The sequence below is a fragment of the Anarrhichthys ocellatus genome, unplaced genomic scaffold (assembly GCF_004355925.1).
Source record: "Anarrhichthys ocellatus isolate YVR2014 unplaced genomic scaffold, GSC_Weel_1.0 scaffold44, whole genome shotgun sequence".
NCBI lineage: Eukaryota > Metazoa > Chordata > Actinopteri > Perciformes > Anarhichadidae > Anarrhichthys > Anarrhichthys ocellatus.
Window position 1 is genome coordinate 3,600,079 of NW_022280074.1, and position 20,997 is coordinate 3,621,075.

A 20,997-nucleotide genomic window follows, 5' to 3' on the forward strand; every position below is an offset into this window, starting at 1 on the left:
GTACGTCAATGTAGTTGATCTGATGGAATTTACTTTTACAAACTGGAGCCTTTAGAAACCTTTTTGGTATTCACATGCTCCACATAAGCAATTTTTCCCAGGTGCAGAATTCCTTGTGGCATCTTATCTCTGCAGTTATTTTATAATGTTTTTTTGTTTTTTTTTCTTGCACATGTTTTTGCTTTTTTTCATTGAAACTCAATCTGCTAATATTGAATTAGGAATAAGGTGCCTCAAAACTACAAGCAAAATAAAATGAAAAAAAAAAGAATAAACAAAAAATTAGATGTATCTTCTGTTCTCAGCCAACCGCCAAAACACTCAGAACAATCTAAGGGTGGCTTTCTTTTCTAGTAGAAATAATACTGATATGCATCCCAAACCTGTGGGTTGAACTATACTGTATGTAATGTGTGCTCTTTTTTTTCTTTTTTCTTTTTTGTGCTTAATGAAAGTTCATTGAAATATTCAGATATAAAAAAAACTAATTTAACTTAAAGAATGAGAAAGGTAAAGTATTACAAATTCAGTAGAAAAAATAAGGGAGAGAAAAAAAGCATTAAGAATCGGGTTACAAGTTATGGAGCGCTGGAGACGTGGGTGAGCTCTTGTGCCTCTGCACATTAAGTTACTGTCAAAAAAATAAATTTTGGAGATCACGGGGTTTCTTTTGAACCACGAACAGAGGTTCTCATGTACTTTTGTTAATGGTCTTGAATGAAACAATTGAATTAAAGTTTTATGAAAATCACATGCGGTTTTGTAATTGTCTTATTTCACTGAATTAAGAAAAACAAACCAAGCATTAAGTAGCTCTGAAAACCATTTTATTATGTTGACCAATACACTCCAGTGTACACTTGCGTGCAAGAAATAACCTCATAAATAAATACATTTGCAGAAATTTGTTGGTGAAAACAAAAAGACAAAGGTGCATATGTATAGCAGTGTGCTTCAGTGTCATTAACACGGGGGCTCTCAGAAGATGACACAACTTACAAATGGCTCAATGGAAGCTTTCAGTTCAGTCCCGCCCCTCTAAACTTGCACCAGCTCTCTTGAGACGTACAGTTATTTGAGTTACAGAGAACCGTAAAATGCATCGTATCATTTTTTTTTTTTTTTTTTTTTTTTTTTTTTTCTTTTTTTTTTTTATGGAGTTGTGATGCTGTTTTTGAGGACACGGGGCAGTTGACTACAAAAAGTTAATTTTCCCTCATTTTGGACAGAATTCCCAAAATGCACAGATGAAGCGGTCTCCTTGAAGCTTTGGATTTCCCTCTCCGTAAGAGTGTAGCATGTAGGCTACAATATATTCCATAATTCAGAACTGTAGGTGCAGGGGTTGGAAACAATGACGAGGAATCCTATACCTGCAGATGTCATTTAAATTTAATGTAGTTTGTGAATCTTCTTTCGTTTTCTGTTTATATAAAAAGTGCTGTACACAAAAAAAGACGCAAACCTTTTAAAAAATGTTTTATTTATATATTTTCTTTTTTTCTTTTATGGAAGCACTTCCTGTTAGACTCACAGGGGAGCACTTCTAACATACGTTTACGCTACCACATACAATTGGTGTGCAGTGAAGCATCCCTAATATTCACTGACTTCATGTTTGTGACCTCTGTTCATGTGATTCTAGACCTTGGTACGGCCCAGATAGATGGTGAGCTCAGAGCGGTGAATCGCCGCCTTTTTAGTCTGCGATTGAGGGACTTGGGCCTGAGCCCAGCGCGTCCACCACTCCCTCAGCTCGGTGGGCCCCGTGGGCCGTCGCTCCTTTATCTGGCTGGGAGGAACTCGAGCGTGAGGAGGGTTCAAGTCCTCTCTGGGCGGGAACTTCCTGCTAACATCTACATCAGATTGCTGCCCATTCAGGTCCTCAGTTGGGATAGCGGAAATCTCCGTGGCAGCGTTTGCACCGGCTTTCGAGTCTTCTTGAACGGTGTCTTGAGCAGGGAAGAAATCAAGCCCCTGCATTTTGCGCTTGTAATCCTCCAGTTTGGCCTTGCATCCCGTGGCGTTTTCCCTCATCTCGAGGAACTGGCGTTGCAAATCTTTCTCGTAGCCTTCCTCTGCCTTTAACTCGTTCTCCCAGAACTTGATCTGCTCCGTCTCCTCCTCGACCGTCCTCTGCTGGGCTTCCTGCTGGGCTTTTTTAACCCCCTGTTTTTCCTCGAGCTCCAAAATCAGTCTGTCCGTGTTTGCTATCTGGACCTGCAAGTCCTGCAGACGGCTGAGTTGATGTATTATGGTTTCTCTTAGACCGTCTTTCGGTGTCTCATCGTTTGAACTGGACAAAACATTTGATTTAGCCTCTAAGCGTTTGCTTTCTTTCCCCCTCGTCTGACTTCCCATGCAGCAGGATGTTCGACGATCAAAGTCTGACTTTAGACTTTTCTGACTCCTGACTTTGCTTTTACTACTTCGACCTGAGTTACCTTCATCAACAGTGAGAGAAATGCCCAAAGAGCTACGATCCTGTTTATCTGTCCTCCTACTGCTTTCCTTGTCACGGGCAGTACTATAGACCTTCCCTTTGCCCAGACTCTCCAGCCATTCCCAAGCCTCCTCCATGAGCGTCAGAGACTTTCTTTTCGGCCTCTTCGGGTCCTCTTTTTTTTGCTGCTCGGCCTCTTGCCTTGAACACGACAGCGGTGGCAAGCTTTGACGATGCAGTCCTAGTGAGCCGCTACACCGCCGAATTCTGGTGCCCGCGTCTTTTCTTCTCAATGGCGGGCAGGGCTGGTACCGGCCGACTTTTGCCCTGCTCATATCATCCCAGGCCGAGGGCCCGTTGTGGAGCAGTGTGAGCCGGACCTCCCTGGCCTGCTCGCCGTATTTCTCGAGAGTCTCCAGAAGGCATTCGTTGGGGGCCATGCACCGCTCGAAGTCTTTAAATTTCTCCTGTAACGTGTAGCGCCCGGGTTGACCTGCAGAGAAGGACGACACTGTGGTTGTCAGCATGCCAGAACATAAATCATTTTTAATAGGTAGAGCCACGGATGTACATACCCAGGGCTTGAGCCAACGCTATGACCATGTCTTGACATGTGGTTTCCTGTGTAACGCCACACACCACGCGTGGGAGACCGTCCACCAACACCTTCACTTCCATTGAGCCCAATCTGTTATTTGAACAAGGACATTGAAGTTTAGTCGCTGTGTGGCACATCGTGCGGGGCACTTGTTCTATGTTAGGGTAAGTGGTGGAGACAGCGATACAACCCCCGTTAACATTCACCGTTATCTGTCTGGCCATCATGCGCTGGTCGAGCTTGAGGGCAGTTTAAAGCATTTTTCTGGCTGACTACAGTGACCGTGTCCCCATAATACTGACAATAAATGAACAGAAAATAAACTTTTAATGTCTTTAAAAGGAAATATTAAAAGCACCTACCTTTTATTTATGTTTGTCCTGTGTGTAGTACAGATGCTTGGACCTCTCTGCTCTGGGGGAACGGTCTGGTCGGGAGGAACTCTCGAGCAATTAAGAGCAATTAGAATTGCTGAAGTCACCACTGGAGGATGGCTTATGATCCCTCCCATCTTGCATCATTTTTATTTTTGCTCGAAAAAACACAGCAAAATTGAATTACACTGTTGCTATACAATTGTGTGACAGAAAAAAAGCTTTTTTTAATCTCATGACAGTGTGAAGCTGTATGAAGTAAATCTTCATGGTCGTGTTATTCAGGCAAATTTCACCACTTGAGTTTTGTTTTGCAGTCCATGTTTACCCCCCCCCCCCCCCCGTGTGTGTGGGTGTGGGTGTGGGGGTGGTCTTTCCAGTGACTTCTAAAATTAGCTTTGTGTTCCTTCAGGACTTGATGGCTGTACAAATAGAGAAAAGTCATAAAGTCAGTAAACTCACTCAATGCTGTCAGTTGTACAGCAACATCTAATATTTGCTAACACAAGCAACATTATCCACCATGATGATTATACCAGATCATGTGAAGCTGTAGCTGCAAAGTGTACTGCGTGTTTCATTTCCAATGAGAATTCATATTTAATTAATTTTTTTAATTTAAAAATTTCACGGTTTTGCTTTAAACCAGCTATAATTTATCAGACAGTGTTGTGTGCGATTCCACCTCTCTCGCTCGCGCGCACGCACTAATTCACCACCACTACCTCCACCATTTACAGGTAACTTAAGCCCAATCAACAAACTCTTTTTCATAAACTATTATAATGAGATTGCTGCTGTAATGCTTTAATGCACAGTTCAGTTGAAGAAAACAAACGCGTTGAAGGCAGTGCCTTTTGTGGAGTAAACAGGTCCTGTATACGTGCATTCTCCAGTGTTCTGCCACGTTTAGGTCTGGGAGTTCCTCTGTCTTTCAAACAGGAAGGGTGATTACAATCCAAACCCAACATGTAAACACGCTGAACTTGTAAACTGTGCTCCAGTGACCATCACTATCAAGCATATGCACATTCCTTACTGTGATAAAGTACTGCAGGAATGAGTCCTAAAACCCATGAATAAGTTATCATTTTTGGACTTCGGGTTCCCTCTTCTCAAAGTTGATGAGTTTTATTGCTGAATTTTTGGTTGGAAGCCTGAAATAGGATCTGGTTAACACGGGCTTAAAATAGTTTTTTTTTTCTACAGTATAAAATACGTCATTAAATAGCCCACTTATGGTTTTTGAAGCTTTTACATGTCTTTAAAAAGGCGGTTACCAAGCTAGATTGTCATCACGTCAGCAAAATAGCGCTGACAAGTCCACCTTTAGCTTTTGTTTGGGTATGCTCACATGTGGTTTAGTTCGTTTATAGCCCTACGTCAGCTTTTTACTCCTGGTGATGGCATTTAGACTTTAAAAACTATCATGCAAGCGATGCTCATTTGTGAAGATTATCCTGCTGAAGAAAACATGTAAGTATCATAAACTTTATTTGCCACAGATTTTATTTTCAGCAATAATCCAACGGAGACGTCCCATTGGCATTTTGGTCGAGGGCTCCAGTGCGATGCTAACTTCTGGGGTTGGCCTGCAAAAATACGTCATCCCTGCACTACTATATTTATTAGAATCAGGGCTATTTCATATCAGACTATTTTACTTAAAGCGGACACTGTTGGAGATTTATCTTTTTATCTCCACCAGGAGGATCATGCAATCGATCGCATGTGTTTGTGTGTGAGTAGTGAGTGTGCACCTCTGTGTCTGTCCACGGCTAATCTCGCATTCTGCTGCAGCAAACTGCATAATATTTTGGGTGGCCAGTATGGCTGCATGCTCAAGAACCTCTCGCGATTGCGGTGACTCACACTTAATCAAAACACCCTTTATTACCTGTTTTATACTTCCATTGACTGTCTGCTGACTCATCACTCACTACTCTTAACCGGCAGGGGCCTGTAGGGGCCACTAGTGATGACATATCTGAGTGCATCGCCGACTCCCAATCTGCTACCGTGCGCCCACATTGAGGGGACAAAAGTTTTTGGCTAATAGAAATACCAGTATGGACTTCTGCTGCGTACCTCTCGGCCGCTGGTCTGCGGCTCACTTTTATTGTTTCGTACGGTGTGTTTGGTTAACCACTAACAGCTAATGGAACTACCACTAAGCGCGCTGCTGTGCCTCACCTTTAATTTTGTTTTTGGCAAGATTGTATGAAGTGTATTCTACAACGACTTCAAGTTGATTGCTTGTATACATCGCTGCTGTGTTTTACAACGCCTTACAGCCCATTGGTTGAGTACATCACTGGTTGTTAGCTATCTTTTATTGTTCCGTTCGATCTGATTGGCTAACTGCTGACATAAATGCCAGTACACACACTGCCTCTTCGCAACTCAGCCGCTGCTACACAAGCAGACAGCTGAAGTTTTCTGTTATTGGCAAGATTGTATGATGTCTCTTCTATAACAACTTTGAGCAGATTGCCTGCGTACATCGCAGCTTGTTTTTTAAATTAAATGTAGTGTGTTTTACCACTTCATTGGGTCTAGACGTGGGGTGAGCCCATTGTGGGCCGTATTCATACAATCCCCCAATATAGCAGTGGAATTGCAAACGCACCTGACGGAGATCTGCGAGTGCAGCTTTCTAGTTTTGTCAGGATTTTTTTTGGCTTTTCACTGACCACATAATCAAATAGAATAAACTCTGTAGGTCACACTTGCAGACAACGTGTCTATAATGCTGCAGTGATCTTCGTCTTATGTCAGAAGTCTCTGTGTGGCTGTTGGAGGAGCACAGGTTTCAGATGTCTTCCCGCATGCAGAGAGGATCTGTAGTCACCACTTAACCTGACACCAGTAATATTTCATACCAAACAAAACATTGTCATATGACACCAACTTGAACTACATATTGGAGATGTATAAATAGAGGTGGTTATTTTGCATGCGTTACATTCTGGTGTTCACAGCATGTTTTGCTGCTTCTCCTAGCTCATCATATGACGTTTTAAATCAATTTGAGAAGTGAAAACTACAGGAAATCGTCTGCATGGCCAACCGGACCTATGAGCTGGACAGCGGAGCACCTGTTGTAATTTGGTAGTCTGACAGCCCGGGTGATGATGATAGGAGTAATATGAGACGGGAAAATTTGGACTCCCTCTTGCCCATGTCAACCAGTCGTCCAGCTGCTGATAATCTCTCAGGTTCATGGCGAGGAGCAGTCAGATCTCTCTAGACCACGGAAAAGAAATTCCCCGGAGAACAGTTAATTCATGTCGGCCTCTGCATTTGTTGGCACTTGCCTTCGATGGTTTGTACTTCAAGTTCACATTGATGTTACAACTTGGCGAAGGCTGTGGAAGAGTACCGTCAAATAATTCACGCACAAAGAGGAACACTTTTCAGCCAATCAGATACTTGATACGGATTTGTCAAAAAACACAATTTGCTGAAATGAAATTCATTCCATTTCTTTTTTATTATTTTATATTTTTATTTTAGAGACCATGCTGTACAAACAGCACATCAGATAAAACATGAGGATTAAATTCATCTCTAGTGTTCAAGATAATGTTTCAGATCTCTTGATGCTTGTCACCAGTTTAGTTCTAATCACCAGTAAACCATAAACTGTAGTTTTAGCTGGAATGTTAAAGTGTTTTAAAAGTATGCTTATGAAGTGTATTTTACTGATAAACATGATTTACAAAGTGTCCTAAAAGCTCGTCTGGTATTTTTATTTCTAATGGCTCAACTGACTGTCAATGTCTAACTTGATCTCTTTCAGTGGTTGCACTCTGAGAGGAACGTTGACATTTAGGATCACACTCCCTAAAAACAGATGGCTTGTTAAGTGTCTTCAAGCTGCACAGAGAAGCAGAGCTGTGACACAAGTGAATGGCAAAGTCTGTGCGATGACATCAACAACCCAAAATTATTAAAGATGTAAGAGATTTATGCCCCCAGCCAGGTGCTAGTTGAACAGAATTTAGTTTGGGGTGCTCAAAGCAGCAAAAACTACTTTAAAAAAGTTTGACAGCAATTGAAATTGAAAGAATATTCCCGAAAAAAGGTTGCGGTTAAATTTTTCAAATGTAATTTCCAATGCTCTGAAGAGAACAAAGCCATATAAAAACCACGACAAATAAAGCTAAAACCTTCTGCATGGCTCGATATGATATAGCCCAACCAATACTGAATATTTGAGTTTGTTAACATTGGCTCAGCCTTGTTATCAGTTGTAAAATCTTGTTATTTGGTTTGCATATTTTTTTCAAATTATAGAAAAGTTGCTTTCAGCAGTGATTACCATAAGAGATTGACACTAATTCAGGGAAGTTTATTTGTAACGGCGTCGCCTCCACCTGTCTACAAGGCCTGGTGGATATTACCACGCCACAATTACCACTCATGCTAACCACACGGGTCGGTTAGTCTACCACTTTGGTCCGGACTGAAACATCTCATTAACTATTGGATGGATTGCCATGGAAAAGGAAATTTGTCGTCCCACAAAGATAAATCCTACTCACATTGGTGATCCCCTTACTTTTCCTCTAGTGCAGTCAACTAGTCAAACATGTTCTGGATGGATGACCAAATACCTGCAAACCTGACGTGATACGCTGACAGGCTACACTAAGATGGTTAAAAAGGTTAGCATTATTACCTGATTACCACCAGCATGTTAGCATTGTCATTCCGAGCATGTTAGCATGCTGACATTAGCATGTAGCTCAAAGCGCAGTACAGCCTCACAGAGCAGCTATGGCATATGGGAACTAGATAGTAGAATAGTCTCTGGTCTGTAAGGCTGAAAATAATTGGACCTACCATGCATGAATTCTACAAATTTTCCAATCTTATCTTTGCTATAAAAAATGCACTTCAAGTAAAATTGTTAAAACAAGCCTTGATTTTCCTCACTGGTCAAGAAATATGTCTAAAGACTAGCTCAATACTATTCTAAAGGATCTAATCCCCTTCTTATTTAGAGGTTATTGGAAAGTAACAACAATATAACACCACTCGGACCTTATTCAATCACTAATGTGAGGTGCAAGGATCACATGTTAAGGGATTTGCATGTTTTCAAATGGACCAAAGTCACCATGGGGTGAGAGCCCATTCCCCTTGTGCTCAAATGCCATTTGTTGCTAAATCAACAGAGTATTAAAAATGACCTGTCAATAATTTCAAAACTTTTCAAAACATAGTTTTCAACCCACAGTAACAATTTTGTCAACCTTTTCCATTTTCAGTGGATTGAAAGGTGTGTTAACACATGAGCACCCGTCTAAAAAATCCACCTGACATGTGCAGAGCCACTTGTGCCCCACACAGGGTGTTATATAATACAAGTCCCCCACCGTACCCGTCTCTTTGTCTCCACACTGTGCCCGTCAGGGAGTCCCGTGTGCACATAAACAACTTTAAAAATAGAGTTGGACACATATGAGTTCCCCCTCCTTTACGTCCAGGCGTGTCCCGTGTGGGCATAGCAGGTTCCACGTGAGGGGCAGAAGGAGCTTAATATTCCACAGACCGAGCACAGGGCTTCTCACTTCCCTCCTAAAGTGGTCCAGTAGCTGACCACCATTTACCAGTCCTCAGGGAGCGTTTCAGCAGGAGAGCGTCGCCATGCCGAAAGTCTTAGCGCCAGGTAAGTATGGGCAGAAGGACTCTGGGGTTGAACATGCACTCTCATCTATAGTGTTTTCAATATTTCACATTGACACATGACTATAAAAACGAACTGTGGAAGCCTTCACTTAAAGTGTAATCATTTTCATTTTCGTCACACTTTTCCATGGAACGTCTTTTGGCCAACACATGAAAAAAAGAACTTGACCTTTCTGTCACAACGACACCCTCATGTCTGTTCGTTGAGATGTATGGAAAGAATGGAAACGAGAACTCCAAAGACTTCGCAAATATGCCTTGAATGCATACAGGGTTCACACCTCTTACTGTGTAATATCAACAGCTGTTTAGGTAGTAAATTCCCAAATGTTTGCAGTGTTACATTGTCACTTTAATGGATGGCACTGACAGCTTTAATCACGGGTTCATTGGGGTTAAAATGCATAAAGTTCCAATATGAAGTCCATATTGGATAGTAAACAGTGATCACAAGGGAATGATTCTTTTAAATGTGTGTTATCTTTGTGATTTGTGTGATTCCAACGTCAAAATACATTTCTTGAGCTCAATTGCAAACAATTTCAATTCATATCACGAAACTCCACGGTTGTATATCAGAGCAGAGTGTATAGGGAGTAAGTGATTATCAGATGTTAAAATTACAAGAGAGGGTGTCTTATGGATGTGATTTGCCAGCTGATTCTCTGACTTCAAGTGTAACAAGAGATCAGGTCATTCTTAATTTGTGCTTCAGTTTTTAGTGTCCCTTCTTTTAGTTCATTGCCAGTATGAAAATCTCTTTCATTACTACTATTTTAAATGCTGTTGTAATAGCTGCTAATTATAGGCTAACCTCCACCGGGCTCTGGGCATCTGGCAAGTATGATGACACATGCCGTTAAGAGTTTTCCAAAGTGTGGAAAATAAAAAGGCCATGTTCGAACCATCGGCTGTCTGAAGAGCTTGGTGGTTGTAATGATTTGGCAGGTGTTGGTGCAGACTGTGCTTGATGAGAAAGCATAATGTGACGTGACGGCTGGGATTTCACACCGTTTTTTACGATCTGCCGGACAACAAATGAAAGGTCAACGATGAAACTGAACAAGTTCAGATGAGTCTTAAAGGGCCAGTTTCCCAAAATCACACAAAACTCAGCGACTTAGACAACCAGGGATCTTGGTAAATGAATGTCTATTCTATACAAAATGGAAAACAATGCAGTACGGTGGAAATGGACACCATTTATTAATCTATTGTTCACATTCAATATCCGTTCTCTGGTTCATGGTAATGCATTTGAATTAGAGGCTTTGCAAACAGAGCAGCACCAATGAAGACCGAAGTGAATGTGAACAGTTATATCAGTACATTTTTTTCCAGGTAGCTCAGCGACTCCTTCCACCACGGGAATGCTTATCGGTTCACAAAGCAGCGCACAAACAAGACTTAATTGACCTCCAGACTTGTTTGAACCACCGAGGCGATGCCAGGGAGACAACGTGAAACGCATCTTCGCGTGCATGACGAGATGTTGAGAAATGATAGCGGTGCAGGAATGGAATCCTGGACATTAGTATCTAAAGGCGTCGCTCCCCTGGGAGCGCGGAGACCGCTGAATCCTCTCTGCATGTGTCCTGAAGATGCAGTTCCCACTGCTGTGTCCAGCTGCTGTTCCTTCAAAAGTAACTGTGAATTTAACAGTCATGTGTCCTCTCCATTATTTATCCTCAAACTGTATGTTTACCCTAATCCCACTTCTCCATTTACCATAAAGTGTCCAATGTCTCATTCCATTGCTCATATCCTCAGCATTTACTATTGCATGTGTCTTAATCTCTATATTTTGGTTATAACTGATATATATATATTAGGTCTCTCTGCCTAAAATGTATTCATAACTACGGCAAACGTTTTGCTACTGATATACTTTAAAACACAGTAATTGTTTTGGTTTGCACATCACCTTTCTAACCAACTCTTTTCTAACACTATCTTTTTTGGGTTTTACTTCGGGCGGCTCTACTTTCTTGCTGGGGACAACCAGGTCAACAGAGTAAGTATGGAGGGTGAGACGTAGAACCCCAAGTAGCTTTTGTCATATGTGCCATACTGGAGATGTAACGCCTTGGCTCTTGGCTACAAAGTGCATGTAAGAAGTATAGTTTGATCTACAGACTGATGGGCATCACGTAATGCCACTCATGCCGTGTATTGTCATTACGTTGCTTTTTGAGACTTGAACGCTTGTTGGAGAACTGTTGTTCATATAGCTTGGTTCATAACTCCAGTCATTTTGCACCATGACTCTTTTTACCTGTCATTATTTTGTCAAATAACAACAACCTACATATGCAGTGAGAGATGATCTGGAGTTAAAAACATACATTTAAAAAGGCTGAACCATCTTGTGTCCGTGCCAGTGCTCCTCTATGTGCATGGGACCAAACTGGAGGACAGACTTTGACTGAGTCAGTCTTTGGTCATGTGCACAACGCATGAGTCTGCAAACATCCAGCTGGGTAATGTACGTGCCCTTTTACGACATAGATGATGTAAAATGATGTTGTGTGCACCGTTCATTCATCATGAATCTACATCATTCTGCAGTCATGTTCATGCCGCATAGATTAGCGGTCAAGAAGTTGTGTTTGTGGCTGCATGGTGTGACGGGAGCAGAATGCCGAGCTCTGTTATTAACACAACGAACCATTGCTGTGCCCGACAGAGACCGATGATAAAATGCGGGCCTTTGCGGAGCAGGTCTTTGCGTCGGAGACCAAAGCCGAGGACGTCCGCGATGAGATCTCTATGTTTGATGTGGCTGAGGACTGTCCCATCATGCACCAAGAGATGGCCCACCATCTACACAATGAGGACGATGCTGAGAAACGGTGAGGCGGGAGATTACGTGTTGTCAGTTTGTGCTTGTGGTGCAGCAAAATGATGTCAATACACAGTGAGGAAATACAATATTTGGAGGTTTCACATTTGCATTTTGTCTTAATGGCAAACCACTTAACCTCACCTCTCCTTATCCACAGCAAGAGACGCCAGCGCTGCCGCACCATGGCCGTGCCTGTGGCCGCTACCCACGTGGCTGCTGCTGCCGCCTCTGTAGTGTCAGTGGAGGTGGACACGCCCACCTACCTGGAAGTACCGGACTTCCAGAGAGTGGCCATCATCGGAGACTACGCCTCTGGGGTACTGTTTATTTTCATTTGATCCCATTCAAAATTCACTGGTGAAGTGCTTTTGTTTGCCTTCATATTTTTAGAACACCCACCTTTTTTACTCATAAAGAATAATCCTTGATGTAAAGTCACTAGTAATCAAACTCATAGAGTGCTGATGAGGTAATGTAAGGGTTTTGTTAGGCCAACCCGGAGGTTAGTCCTTACTGTTGTGTTATGTTCAAGGGGTGACAACGACAAAAAACAGTTGCTGTGTTCCTATAAAATAATATTTAAAAATAAGCTTGTGTTAACTACAGACCTTATTTCAGGCATCTAACAAAAAGCCATTGACCTCGAGACTCGGAAGTCCAAAAATGCTAACCTATTTACAGGTTATAGGACTCATTCCTGCAACACTCTTATTGCCTGGTTGTAAAACATTTTGAGCTCCATTTTTGCCTGAAAAAGTAAACTTCAGTATTTGTTTTCATTATTCTCCTTATTACATTCCCTTGACTTAAGGGGAAAAAGTTATTAAATGCACGGGATGCATTTCATTATTACCAGTGAATGCGACTACATGTATAAACCGACAAACAAGTTTCCATCATGTAACCTTTCCCCTAACTTTGTTTGCTAATATGCTAACCACTACCTTTAGAAACTTAATTTGGTCAGTTTAGTGAACAGTCAAGCAAACATTCATTCAATAGTAATTTCAAATCGAACAAGAAATTTTGACTTAAAGGAATACTTTTTTGAAATACATGTATTAAATGGTTGATTACACGTTCACATCTATCCGTTCAATAAAAGGCTCCGACAGCCAGCAGCCAGTTAGCTCAGCTTAGTTAACGATAAAATGTTAGTTGATTTCAGTGAAGTCCCGTATGATCTTTTACAGTGTAACAGCAGTAGTAGTTGAAGTCTTTACCCCTTTATTTACTGCATGCTGCGAAAGCAACCTAAACTAGACTTGGGTCAAGTTGACATGGATGCAGACTTCGATTTCACTGACTATATGTGTCTGCGGGTCAGTGACCTCACTAGCAGAGGCCCATGAATGGAGCTCAGCTGAGAGCAGGCCCGGTGTTTAGCTCTCACGACTGCGGGTTTGACATTTACAGGGCTTGAAACACTTTGGAGGAACTGATTGATATTTCTGCTTAAGCCTACTCAAATGTTTTGCAAAGAAAACAGTTGACTTTACCAGCTTAAAACATATTTTCAAATCAATTTATCAATCAAGCCCTCACCTCCCATCAAACAAATATAAAATCTTTAGTTCAATTTAGTTTTAAGTCTTTTTGAGTGGATAGCTAACAGGTCATCTTGTTTTCTAAAGGAATGCTTCAGATGTTGACATAGCCACATGTCATAAGGTTACAATTTGATTTATTTTATTAGTAACTGTAAAATCTTTAACATCTCTTGCATCTGCCAATCAGGTGACCATGGACGACTTTGAGCTGTCCTGCAAGGGTCTGTACCGCGCCTTGACCATCAGGGAGAAGTACATGAGGCTGGCCTACCAGCGCTACCCACAGACGACCTCCGAGTACCTGCGCGATATCGAGGGGGAGAGCTTCAAAATCGAAGATCAGGTGCAGCCAGGTGAGGAGAGAAGGAGTGGAGGCAGCTCGTGTGAGACGTTTTCTGTACCAGTTGATTGATTTGCATTTACGTCCGTCCATCAGACTTCACAGCGCCTCCAAAGAACGGGGAAGACCCCTTTGACACCAAGAACCTGCCAAAGAATCTGGGATATGTTGCTCGCATGAAGGACGGCGTCATCTGCGTGTACAACGACGCCGCAGCCGCAGACAAACATCAGCCCAAAGACCTGCCCTGCCCCGACTACGCCACCTTCATCGACGACATGAACTTCCTCATTGCTCTCATTGCACAGGGCCCCACGTGAGTCCTTTGAAATTATGTTGATTGCTCTGGTTTGAACTTTAGAATTAAAAGATCTCGGTTTTCTCCATGGTTTCCTCAGGTCTTTAAAAGTGATGTCATGTTGTAGATGACCCCCAGGGTTTATCACAAGTTCTCAGTGTGTGGTTGTGGGGATCCGCACAGGGTGCAGGACAGGTTCCCAACAAAATAACATACAATAACAATAAGCTTCAAATCAACATTTTCATTTTTCACACTTGAATTAAACATGAAATCCGTCAATATGCTGTTTAGCAGCCCCTAACAGTGCAGTTCATGAGTTAAACTGCTTCTCTTTTGTTTCGCAGTAAGACCTACACTCACCGTCGTCTGCAGTTCCTCATGTCCAAGTTCAATGTGCATGAGATGCTGAATGAGATGGAGGAGATGAAGGAGCTGAAGATGAACCCCCACAGGGACTTCTACAACTGCAGGAAGGTAGCCATGAAAAGCCTTTAGCGTGCACACTTCTTCTAATTTAGCTTTAAAACATAAAAGCAGGACAAATAACTTGGAACAAATGAAGTGAAGTGCCCACAAAGTCTGGGTTTTATATGAGGGGAGACTGTAAAATGAAGTGGAATCATTGCATTCTTCCTCCACTGACTGATCTAAAAATCTTTAAATTGACTTGTGTTTATGTGGCACACAAAACACACTTTATGTTCATACAGAACGCATTGAAATCAATAATTCAAGTGTCTAAAAATTGGGGTTGTCATCTCTATTTCAAATGTATTCAAGTTTACATAAATGAGGAGATTCTTTACATTTTGATTAAAATCCCACTTAGTTTGTTGTCGTCCCCCGCTTACGTTTGCCATTCACCGAGTGTGAGTGTGTGTGTGTTTGTGTGTCTTTAGCTCCCTCTTGTTACCAAGCAGAGTTATTACACACCACATGAAACCCCAAACCTCAGTGATCCACACCCTTATCATCTCCCTGCCTCTCCAGGTGGACACCCACATCCACGCCGCCGCCTGCATGAACCAGAAGCACCTGCTGCGCTTCATCAAGAGGTCTTACCGCGTGGACGCTGAACGCATTGTGCACAAAATCGGAGGGAGGGAGGTCACCATGAAGGAGCTCTTCGAGTCCCTTCACCTGCATCCTTATGACCTCACTGTGGACTCCCTGGATGTGCACGCTGTACGCTACACACTTGGAACATTGGTGGCTTTAGATATGAAAAGCAAAGTTGCAGTTCTCTGACTGCATGTGTTAGAAAGCATCTAAGTATTTAACAGTATTGATTTTCTTCTTGAGTAAACCTAATGAGACGTTTTTAGACATCAAAAATTAGCTGAGAACATGGTTTCATTTTTAAAAATCACAGTTATTTTGTTGTAATTTGTTCAAATGAAAGGATTGTATACATAGTGGTAGACAATATAATACATGTATTGCTTCAAAAAGGCACAATTTAAACATTACACGAAACTAAACACACACTAACTCTTTAAAATTGTATTTCCTTATTCACTCTATCTGGATAACTACTTCTTAAAGTAAACATCCAAATTTTCTTATGCAAAATTTGCATTATGAATAGATCAGTCCTATTGTTCCCATCCCTTTAGTCTAAATCTGTTTTCTTGTCTCTTTGTTGTTTCTCTGAAGGGAAGACAAACCTTCCAGCGTTTCGATAAGTTCAACGCCAAGTATAACCCTGTAGGAGCCAGTGAGCTGCGTGACCTGTACATGAAGACGGAGAACCACATCGGGGGAGAGTACTTTGCCACCATCATCAAGGTCAGTTTCTCTGTGCAAGGAATGGATAAGAAACATCACAGAAGAACAGTTCTTTAAAAAATAGGTTTTAATAATGAAATAATCCATATTTCTGTCCGTTTCACCTTTGTGTAAACCAGGAAGTAGCCAATGACCTGGAGGACGCCAAGTACCAGTATGCTGAGCCTCGTCTGTCCATCTACGGCAGCAACCCCACCGAGTGGAGCAAGCTCTCCAGCTGGTTCGTCAAGCACAGAGTCTTCTCCCCACACCTCAAATGGATGATTCAAATACCCAGGCTATAGTAAGTGTTCATATCTTGATTCTTTCTTTATGCAAACTGTGAGACAGATGGAGAACAATGTATCCTTGTGGATAGATCATAGATCCTAATTTGCCTAGGATATGATATTAAAGAAAAATCTATATTTAATCCCCTGTGAGCTTGAAAAAAAAGGCTGAAAAGGTGTGAAAGATGGCCAGAATTCATATTTAAATGTTTTTGTTTTTTTCTCCTCTCCTATCTTAGTGACATCTTCAGAGCCAAGGACTTTGTGCCCCACTTTGGCAAGATGCTGGAGAACATTTTCCTTCCAGTGTTCCAGGCCACCATCGACCCACAGTCCAACCCAGACCTCAGCATCTTCCTCCAGCATGTGAGTCAGAAAAAGTCACAACTGCAAAGCTGCACTCAGTAGAGTGCAGATAAGACACGTCGCACAATCCTCACAAAAAACAAATGAAACTCGCCAAGCTGTCTGCCTGCTTAGCAGCCGTTTGGTTGCGGAGAGGTATAGCAGTGTGTGAACTCGTTGTTCTGTTAGCTGTTAGCCAAACACACCGCAAACTGTTATCTCCTCTCTGTGGGCGCAGAGTGGCGGATTGGGGGTTGGATAGCCACTCAGCTGTGTCATCACCCGTGGCCCCTACTGGCCTTGGGCCGGTTAAGAGCAATGGCAGTATAAAACAGGTAATAAAAGGAGTTTTGAGAAAGTATGAGTCACCTCAACTACGAAAGGTCCTTGAGCATGCAGCCATAACTGGACACCAAAAATATTAAGCAGTTTGCTGCAGCAGAACCCGAGATTAACCGTGGACAGACACGGAGGTCACTCCGGAGGTCACACGGAGGTCACTCCGCACTCACTCACACGCAACCAATTGCATGATTGCATTCATAACTGGGATGATCATAACGGCTCAGACACAACAAGATAACAAATCCTATCTGTTACCTGTGTAATCAACCTTTTTGCCACATGGTGTGTAGGTGACAGGCTTCGACAGCGTGGACGATGAGTCCAAGCACAGTGGTCACATGTTCTCCATCAAGAGCCCCAAACCAGAGGAGTGGGACATCGTCAAAAACCCCTCCTACACCTACTACATCTACTACATGTATGCCAACATCACTGTGCTCAACCAGCTCCGCAGGTCAGTAGCTTGGTCTCCGTTGACACAGTTTTGTCTTTTTTAGTGTGAGCCAGTACACTAATAATTATTTAATGCTTTCAGTTTTTTTAATGAGAGATTCCTGCCATTTTGTGTTCATATCTCTTCGACTTTCCCCTCATTGTTTTATATCTCATCTTCTCCTCAGTGCTTGACGATAACAGGAAAGCAAGTTCCTCTGAGAACATCTGTTCATAGTTGAATACTTGTTTATCGTCTGCTTTCCAGACAGAGGGGCATGAACACGTTCACGTTCAGGCCTCACTGCGGTGAGGCCGGTGCCATCACCCATCTGCTGGCTGCCTTCATGACTGCTGACAACATCTCTCACGGCCTCAACCTCAAGAAGGTCAGTGCTCTCTTTAACAGCTGTGAATCAGCACTTAAATTCAGCAGCACTCATACACTCACTCACACATGATCGGGCACCAGTTCTAGACTTCAGCTCTGCAAAGGAACCACAAGGGTTCTAGGTATTGCGCTATACTATAGCCTACAGGAGAGCTACTGCACAATTATTTTTCCGAAATGTGTTTACATAATTTGTTGTCAATGTTTCATTGAACAAAAGGAAGACACAAAAAATACATGAAAGCAGATGAAGTACATTTTAAATGTGCCGATAACAAATTGAAAATGAAATATGAAATTGAATAATGAAAAGAAGAGAATTAAAACACATCTCTGCATATACGATATCACCGTTCTATACAGGCACACCTCAGTTATGGCGATACAGTGGCAACTTACTTCAAACAATTAACCCTAGTAGAATGGCAGATACATTCACAACAAAATATTCTGGAAAGGGTTTTCTCATTTATCAAAAAAAAGCATCAGACAAGTCAGTGTTTATGTTCCATTCTTAGCGTCATCATACCCAGCAGAGATTGTGAAAACCTGACAGGAGATCCATTGATGTTATATATTCTTCCTTCCACAGAATATCTTCTGTGATGTACGTTGGCGATGTGCATGCTATAGGAAGGAGGACACTGGATTGAATTTGAGCTCAGTTCCCAACATGTTCTGGCTTTTACACAGGGCATTATCAGACTTATGGTGACTTTATTGTATCGTTCCAATAATCTTCTAACACATCTTCTGTCACTTCTACACCCCAGTTCCCTCTCCAATTTCTGGCCCATTTCCTGCATGCAGAATAATACACCGGAGGTATTAATTCCAATTAAAAAAAACATAATTTTATCTTGATATAATTTTTTTATCTGTAAGTACCAAAAGATGTCCTTTCTAGATATATCGTTTTTTCCTGTCTGATTAAAGGGCAAAAAGACCCCACTCTCAAACTGGTCCCAGAGGTAAGAAATACCCTTTTAGTGCTCAATGTTTGAAATCTGGATCTAAGTGGGCGTTATCCTGAGATCTTCTTTGATACGCTGCACTGCTCTCCATGCCTTATCTGTATTAATTGCTGTTACGGCAACAACCTTTAACTGTCTGGTTTCAAGTTTTCTTAAAAGAGCAAGTTTGAAAGGGGATATCTGCATTTATGTACATTTGATCATTCTGCTTGCTTTATCTTAAAAAACAAAACAAAGCCAGTCCTTGACAAATAATATCATAAGTTGACTGAACTATCAATCTATCAATCCCCCAGAGTCCTGTGCTGCAGTACCTGTACTTCCTGACCAAGATCCCCATCGCCATGTCCCCTCTCAGCAACAACAGCCTGTTCCTGGAATACGCCAAGAACCCGCTGCTGGAGTTCCACAAGAAGGGCCTGGTGGTCTCTCTGTCCACCGACGACCCCATGCAGTTCCACTACACTAAGGTCCGAGCACATGGAGGGAGCAGACAATGACGCACGCTGTGCTGCGTATAATGAGCATTGTATTAGGTCTACAGATGAATGCATTTTAGTTTTGGCATTCTGATTGTACACAAAAAGTAATGTGCTGCACACACAAACGGAAATGAAGTAGAACAATCAAATGGACATGCATTGTAAGCATTGTGCCATATAGAATACGCAGATAGTGGTTTAACAATGTGAATTGCATGCACACAGTTACCTCTGGTGATTGCTGCCTTCCACAGTTCATGGGAGTTGTATGAACTATAGCTGTGTCTATGTGATCCAAATATCAAAGTGTAAATCTTGGCCTTTATGTCCACAGGAACCCCTGATGGAAGAGTACGCCATCGCAGCCCAGGTCTTCAAGCTCAGTACCTGCGACATGTGTGAGATCTCCAGGAGCAGTGTTCTGCAGAGCGCCATGTCTCATGAGGTAACACACACACTGCATGGTGATCCATTAAATGTGGTGATGCTTTGTTGACTGTTTTTTTTTTTTTTTTTTAAGACGTAAGACACGTCTTTCTTTTTACATTGGCAAACATTGTCGGTGCAAAATAGTACTTGAAGACGTGTTTCTGTCAAATCCTCTATCTTTTCACCGCACAAGCTGTTTTTAAATCGAAGAGATTTAAGCATCATGTTCCACATATAGGCGATTTTATGCTCGCACCAAAACATGCTTGTGTTTTTTTTTCTGTGTTACAGGAGAAGAGCCACTACCTGGGTGATGACTACCTCAAGGAGGGCCCAGAGGGCAACGACATCCGTAAGACCAATGTGGCCCAGATCCGCATGGCATACCGCTACGAGACCCTGTGCTACGAGCTCAACCGCATCAAGGAGGGCGTGAAGTCTGATTAAAACACTCTCAAATACGATTTCCACTCGGAAAAAGTTTCCACATTCGTTTTTTTCACAGCAACTCTTAAACAATTGAATCTTAATGAAACTGACCTTCTAAACACGCTGATGTTCTCTCCTTTTGGGGGAAGAAACCTTTTTGCTCTTCACTGTATCAAATGCGCACACTTACTGACTTAGCACATCACAGTGTGTGTTTTCCATGTGGAGAAACATCATGTGTGAGAATGAAAGGGAATAAAATGTGAAATAACAAGTTGCCCCGGTGATGCATTTCATCATTCAATCAGTGTTACATTGCAGCATTATTTACTTGTCAGCCGGATCTTGTCTCGTGTTGATTTTGTGACTTGGCAGAGCTACTGCCTCCTTCAGACGTTCCTCATGAGCTCTGACCTGTGAGCTGCAGATGAGACATGACTTGCACACTTATTCTGCGTTTCTTTCTACACTGTGCACCAAAAGTAGTTTTCTGATGGCTGTTGTTTCCTTTCAAAGTGTAGCTGCATTAACATTTTAGCTGACTCTGCAGAATGAATCTGGGAAAAATGCGCGTCGGCCATAAAGATGTTAGTTTGAGATGTTGCATAATGCATTAGTTATTAACAGAGTTGATGTCTGCCATTTATCTTAGCTGGATTGAGTTCACAATATACCTTGTTGGATGAAGTCTGAGATTTCTTTAAAAGAAAACAGAAAACTCAGGGGAGATCAAGGCTAAAATGCCCTTTAGCTCATATTTTTGTGGTCCACCGTTTGTCTGATCCAACTAAACAAACATGTAACATATGCTCTGAGTCTGCTCCACTGTATAGATACTTGAAGTGAGTTTCGAAAGTGTGGTTATAAATAGCATCTGCTGCAAAATGGACATTTACTAGGCTTTGACACTTATACGGTATATGTATATGTATAAAGCCCCAGTCATATATCCCAGTCAGTTATTA

General features: G+C 42.0%; 1 protein-coding gene across 2 annotated transcripts; it reads left to right on the plus strand.

Annotated features, from left to right (window-relative positions):
• The first annotated feature begins 8,936 nt into the window (after positions 1-8,936).
• Positions 8,937-20,309, plus strand: ampd1 (adenosine monophosphate deaminase 1 (isoform M)). 2 transcript variants are annotated; one of them, XM_031868927.1, is made up of 17 exons: positions 8,937-9,092; positions 10,454-10,755; positions 11,118-11,126; positions 11,799-11,964; positions 12,115-12,274; positions 13,695-13,860; positions 13,944-14,163; positions 14,493-14,622; positions 15,139-15,333; positions 15,805-15,936; positions 16,056-16,219; positions 16,445-16,571; positions 17,186-17,349; positions 17,596-17,716; positions 18,989-19,162; positions 19,509-19,619; positions 19,895-20,309. In XM_031868927.1, exons 2-17 carry the CDS (start codon positions 10,557-10,559, stop codon positions 20,048-20,050), a joined length of 2,394 nt encoding a protein of 797 aa, XP_031724787.1. In that variant the 5' UTR covers positions 8,937-9,092; positions 10,454-10,556; the 3' UTR covers positions 20,051-20,309. The 2 variants fall into 2 exon arrangements, with proteins under 2 accessions (XP_031724787.1, XP_031724788.1); XM_031868928.1 differs by lacking the exon at positions 10,454-10,755 and having other exon boundaries at positions 8,938-9,092; positions 19,895-20,050.
• The last annotated feature ends 688 nt before the right edge of the window (positions 20,310-20,997 follow it).

What these genes read in the sequence shown, in the direction of transcription:
- ampd1 (XM_031868927.1), top strand. Translation starts at nt 10,557, where the DNA reads ATGCCAGGGAGACAACGTGAAACGCATCTTCGCGTGCATGACGAGATG. An exon ending in ACGGCCTCAACCTCAAGAAG is followed by an intron (nt 17,717 to 18,988) that starts GTCAGTGCTCTC and finishes TCAATCCCCCAG; the next exon opens with AGTCCTGTGCTGCAGTACCT. An exon ending in AGAGCGCCATGTCTCATGAG is followed by an intron (nt 19,620 to 19,894) that starts GTAACACACACA and finishes TCTGTGTTACAG; the next exon opens with GAGAAGAGCCACTACCTGGG.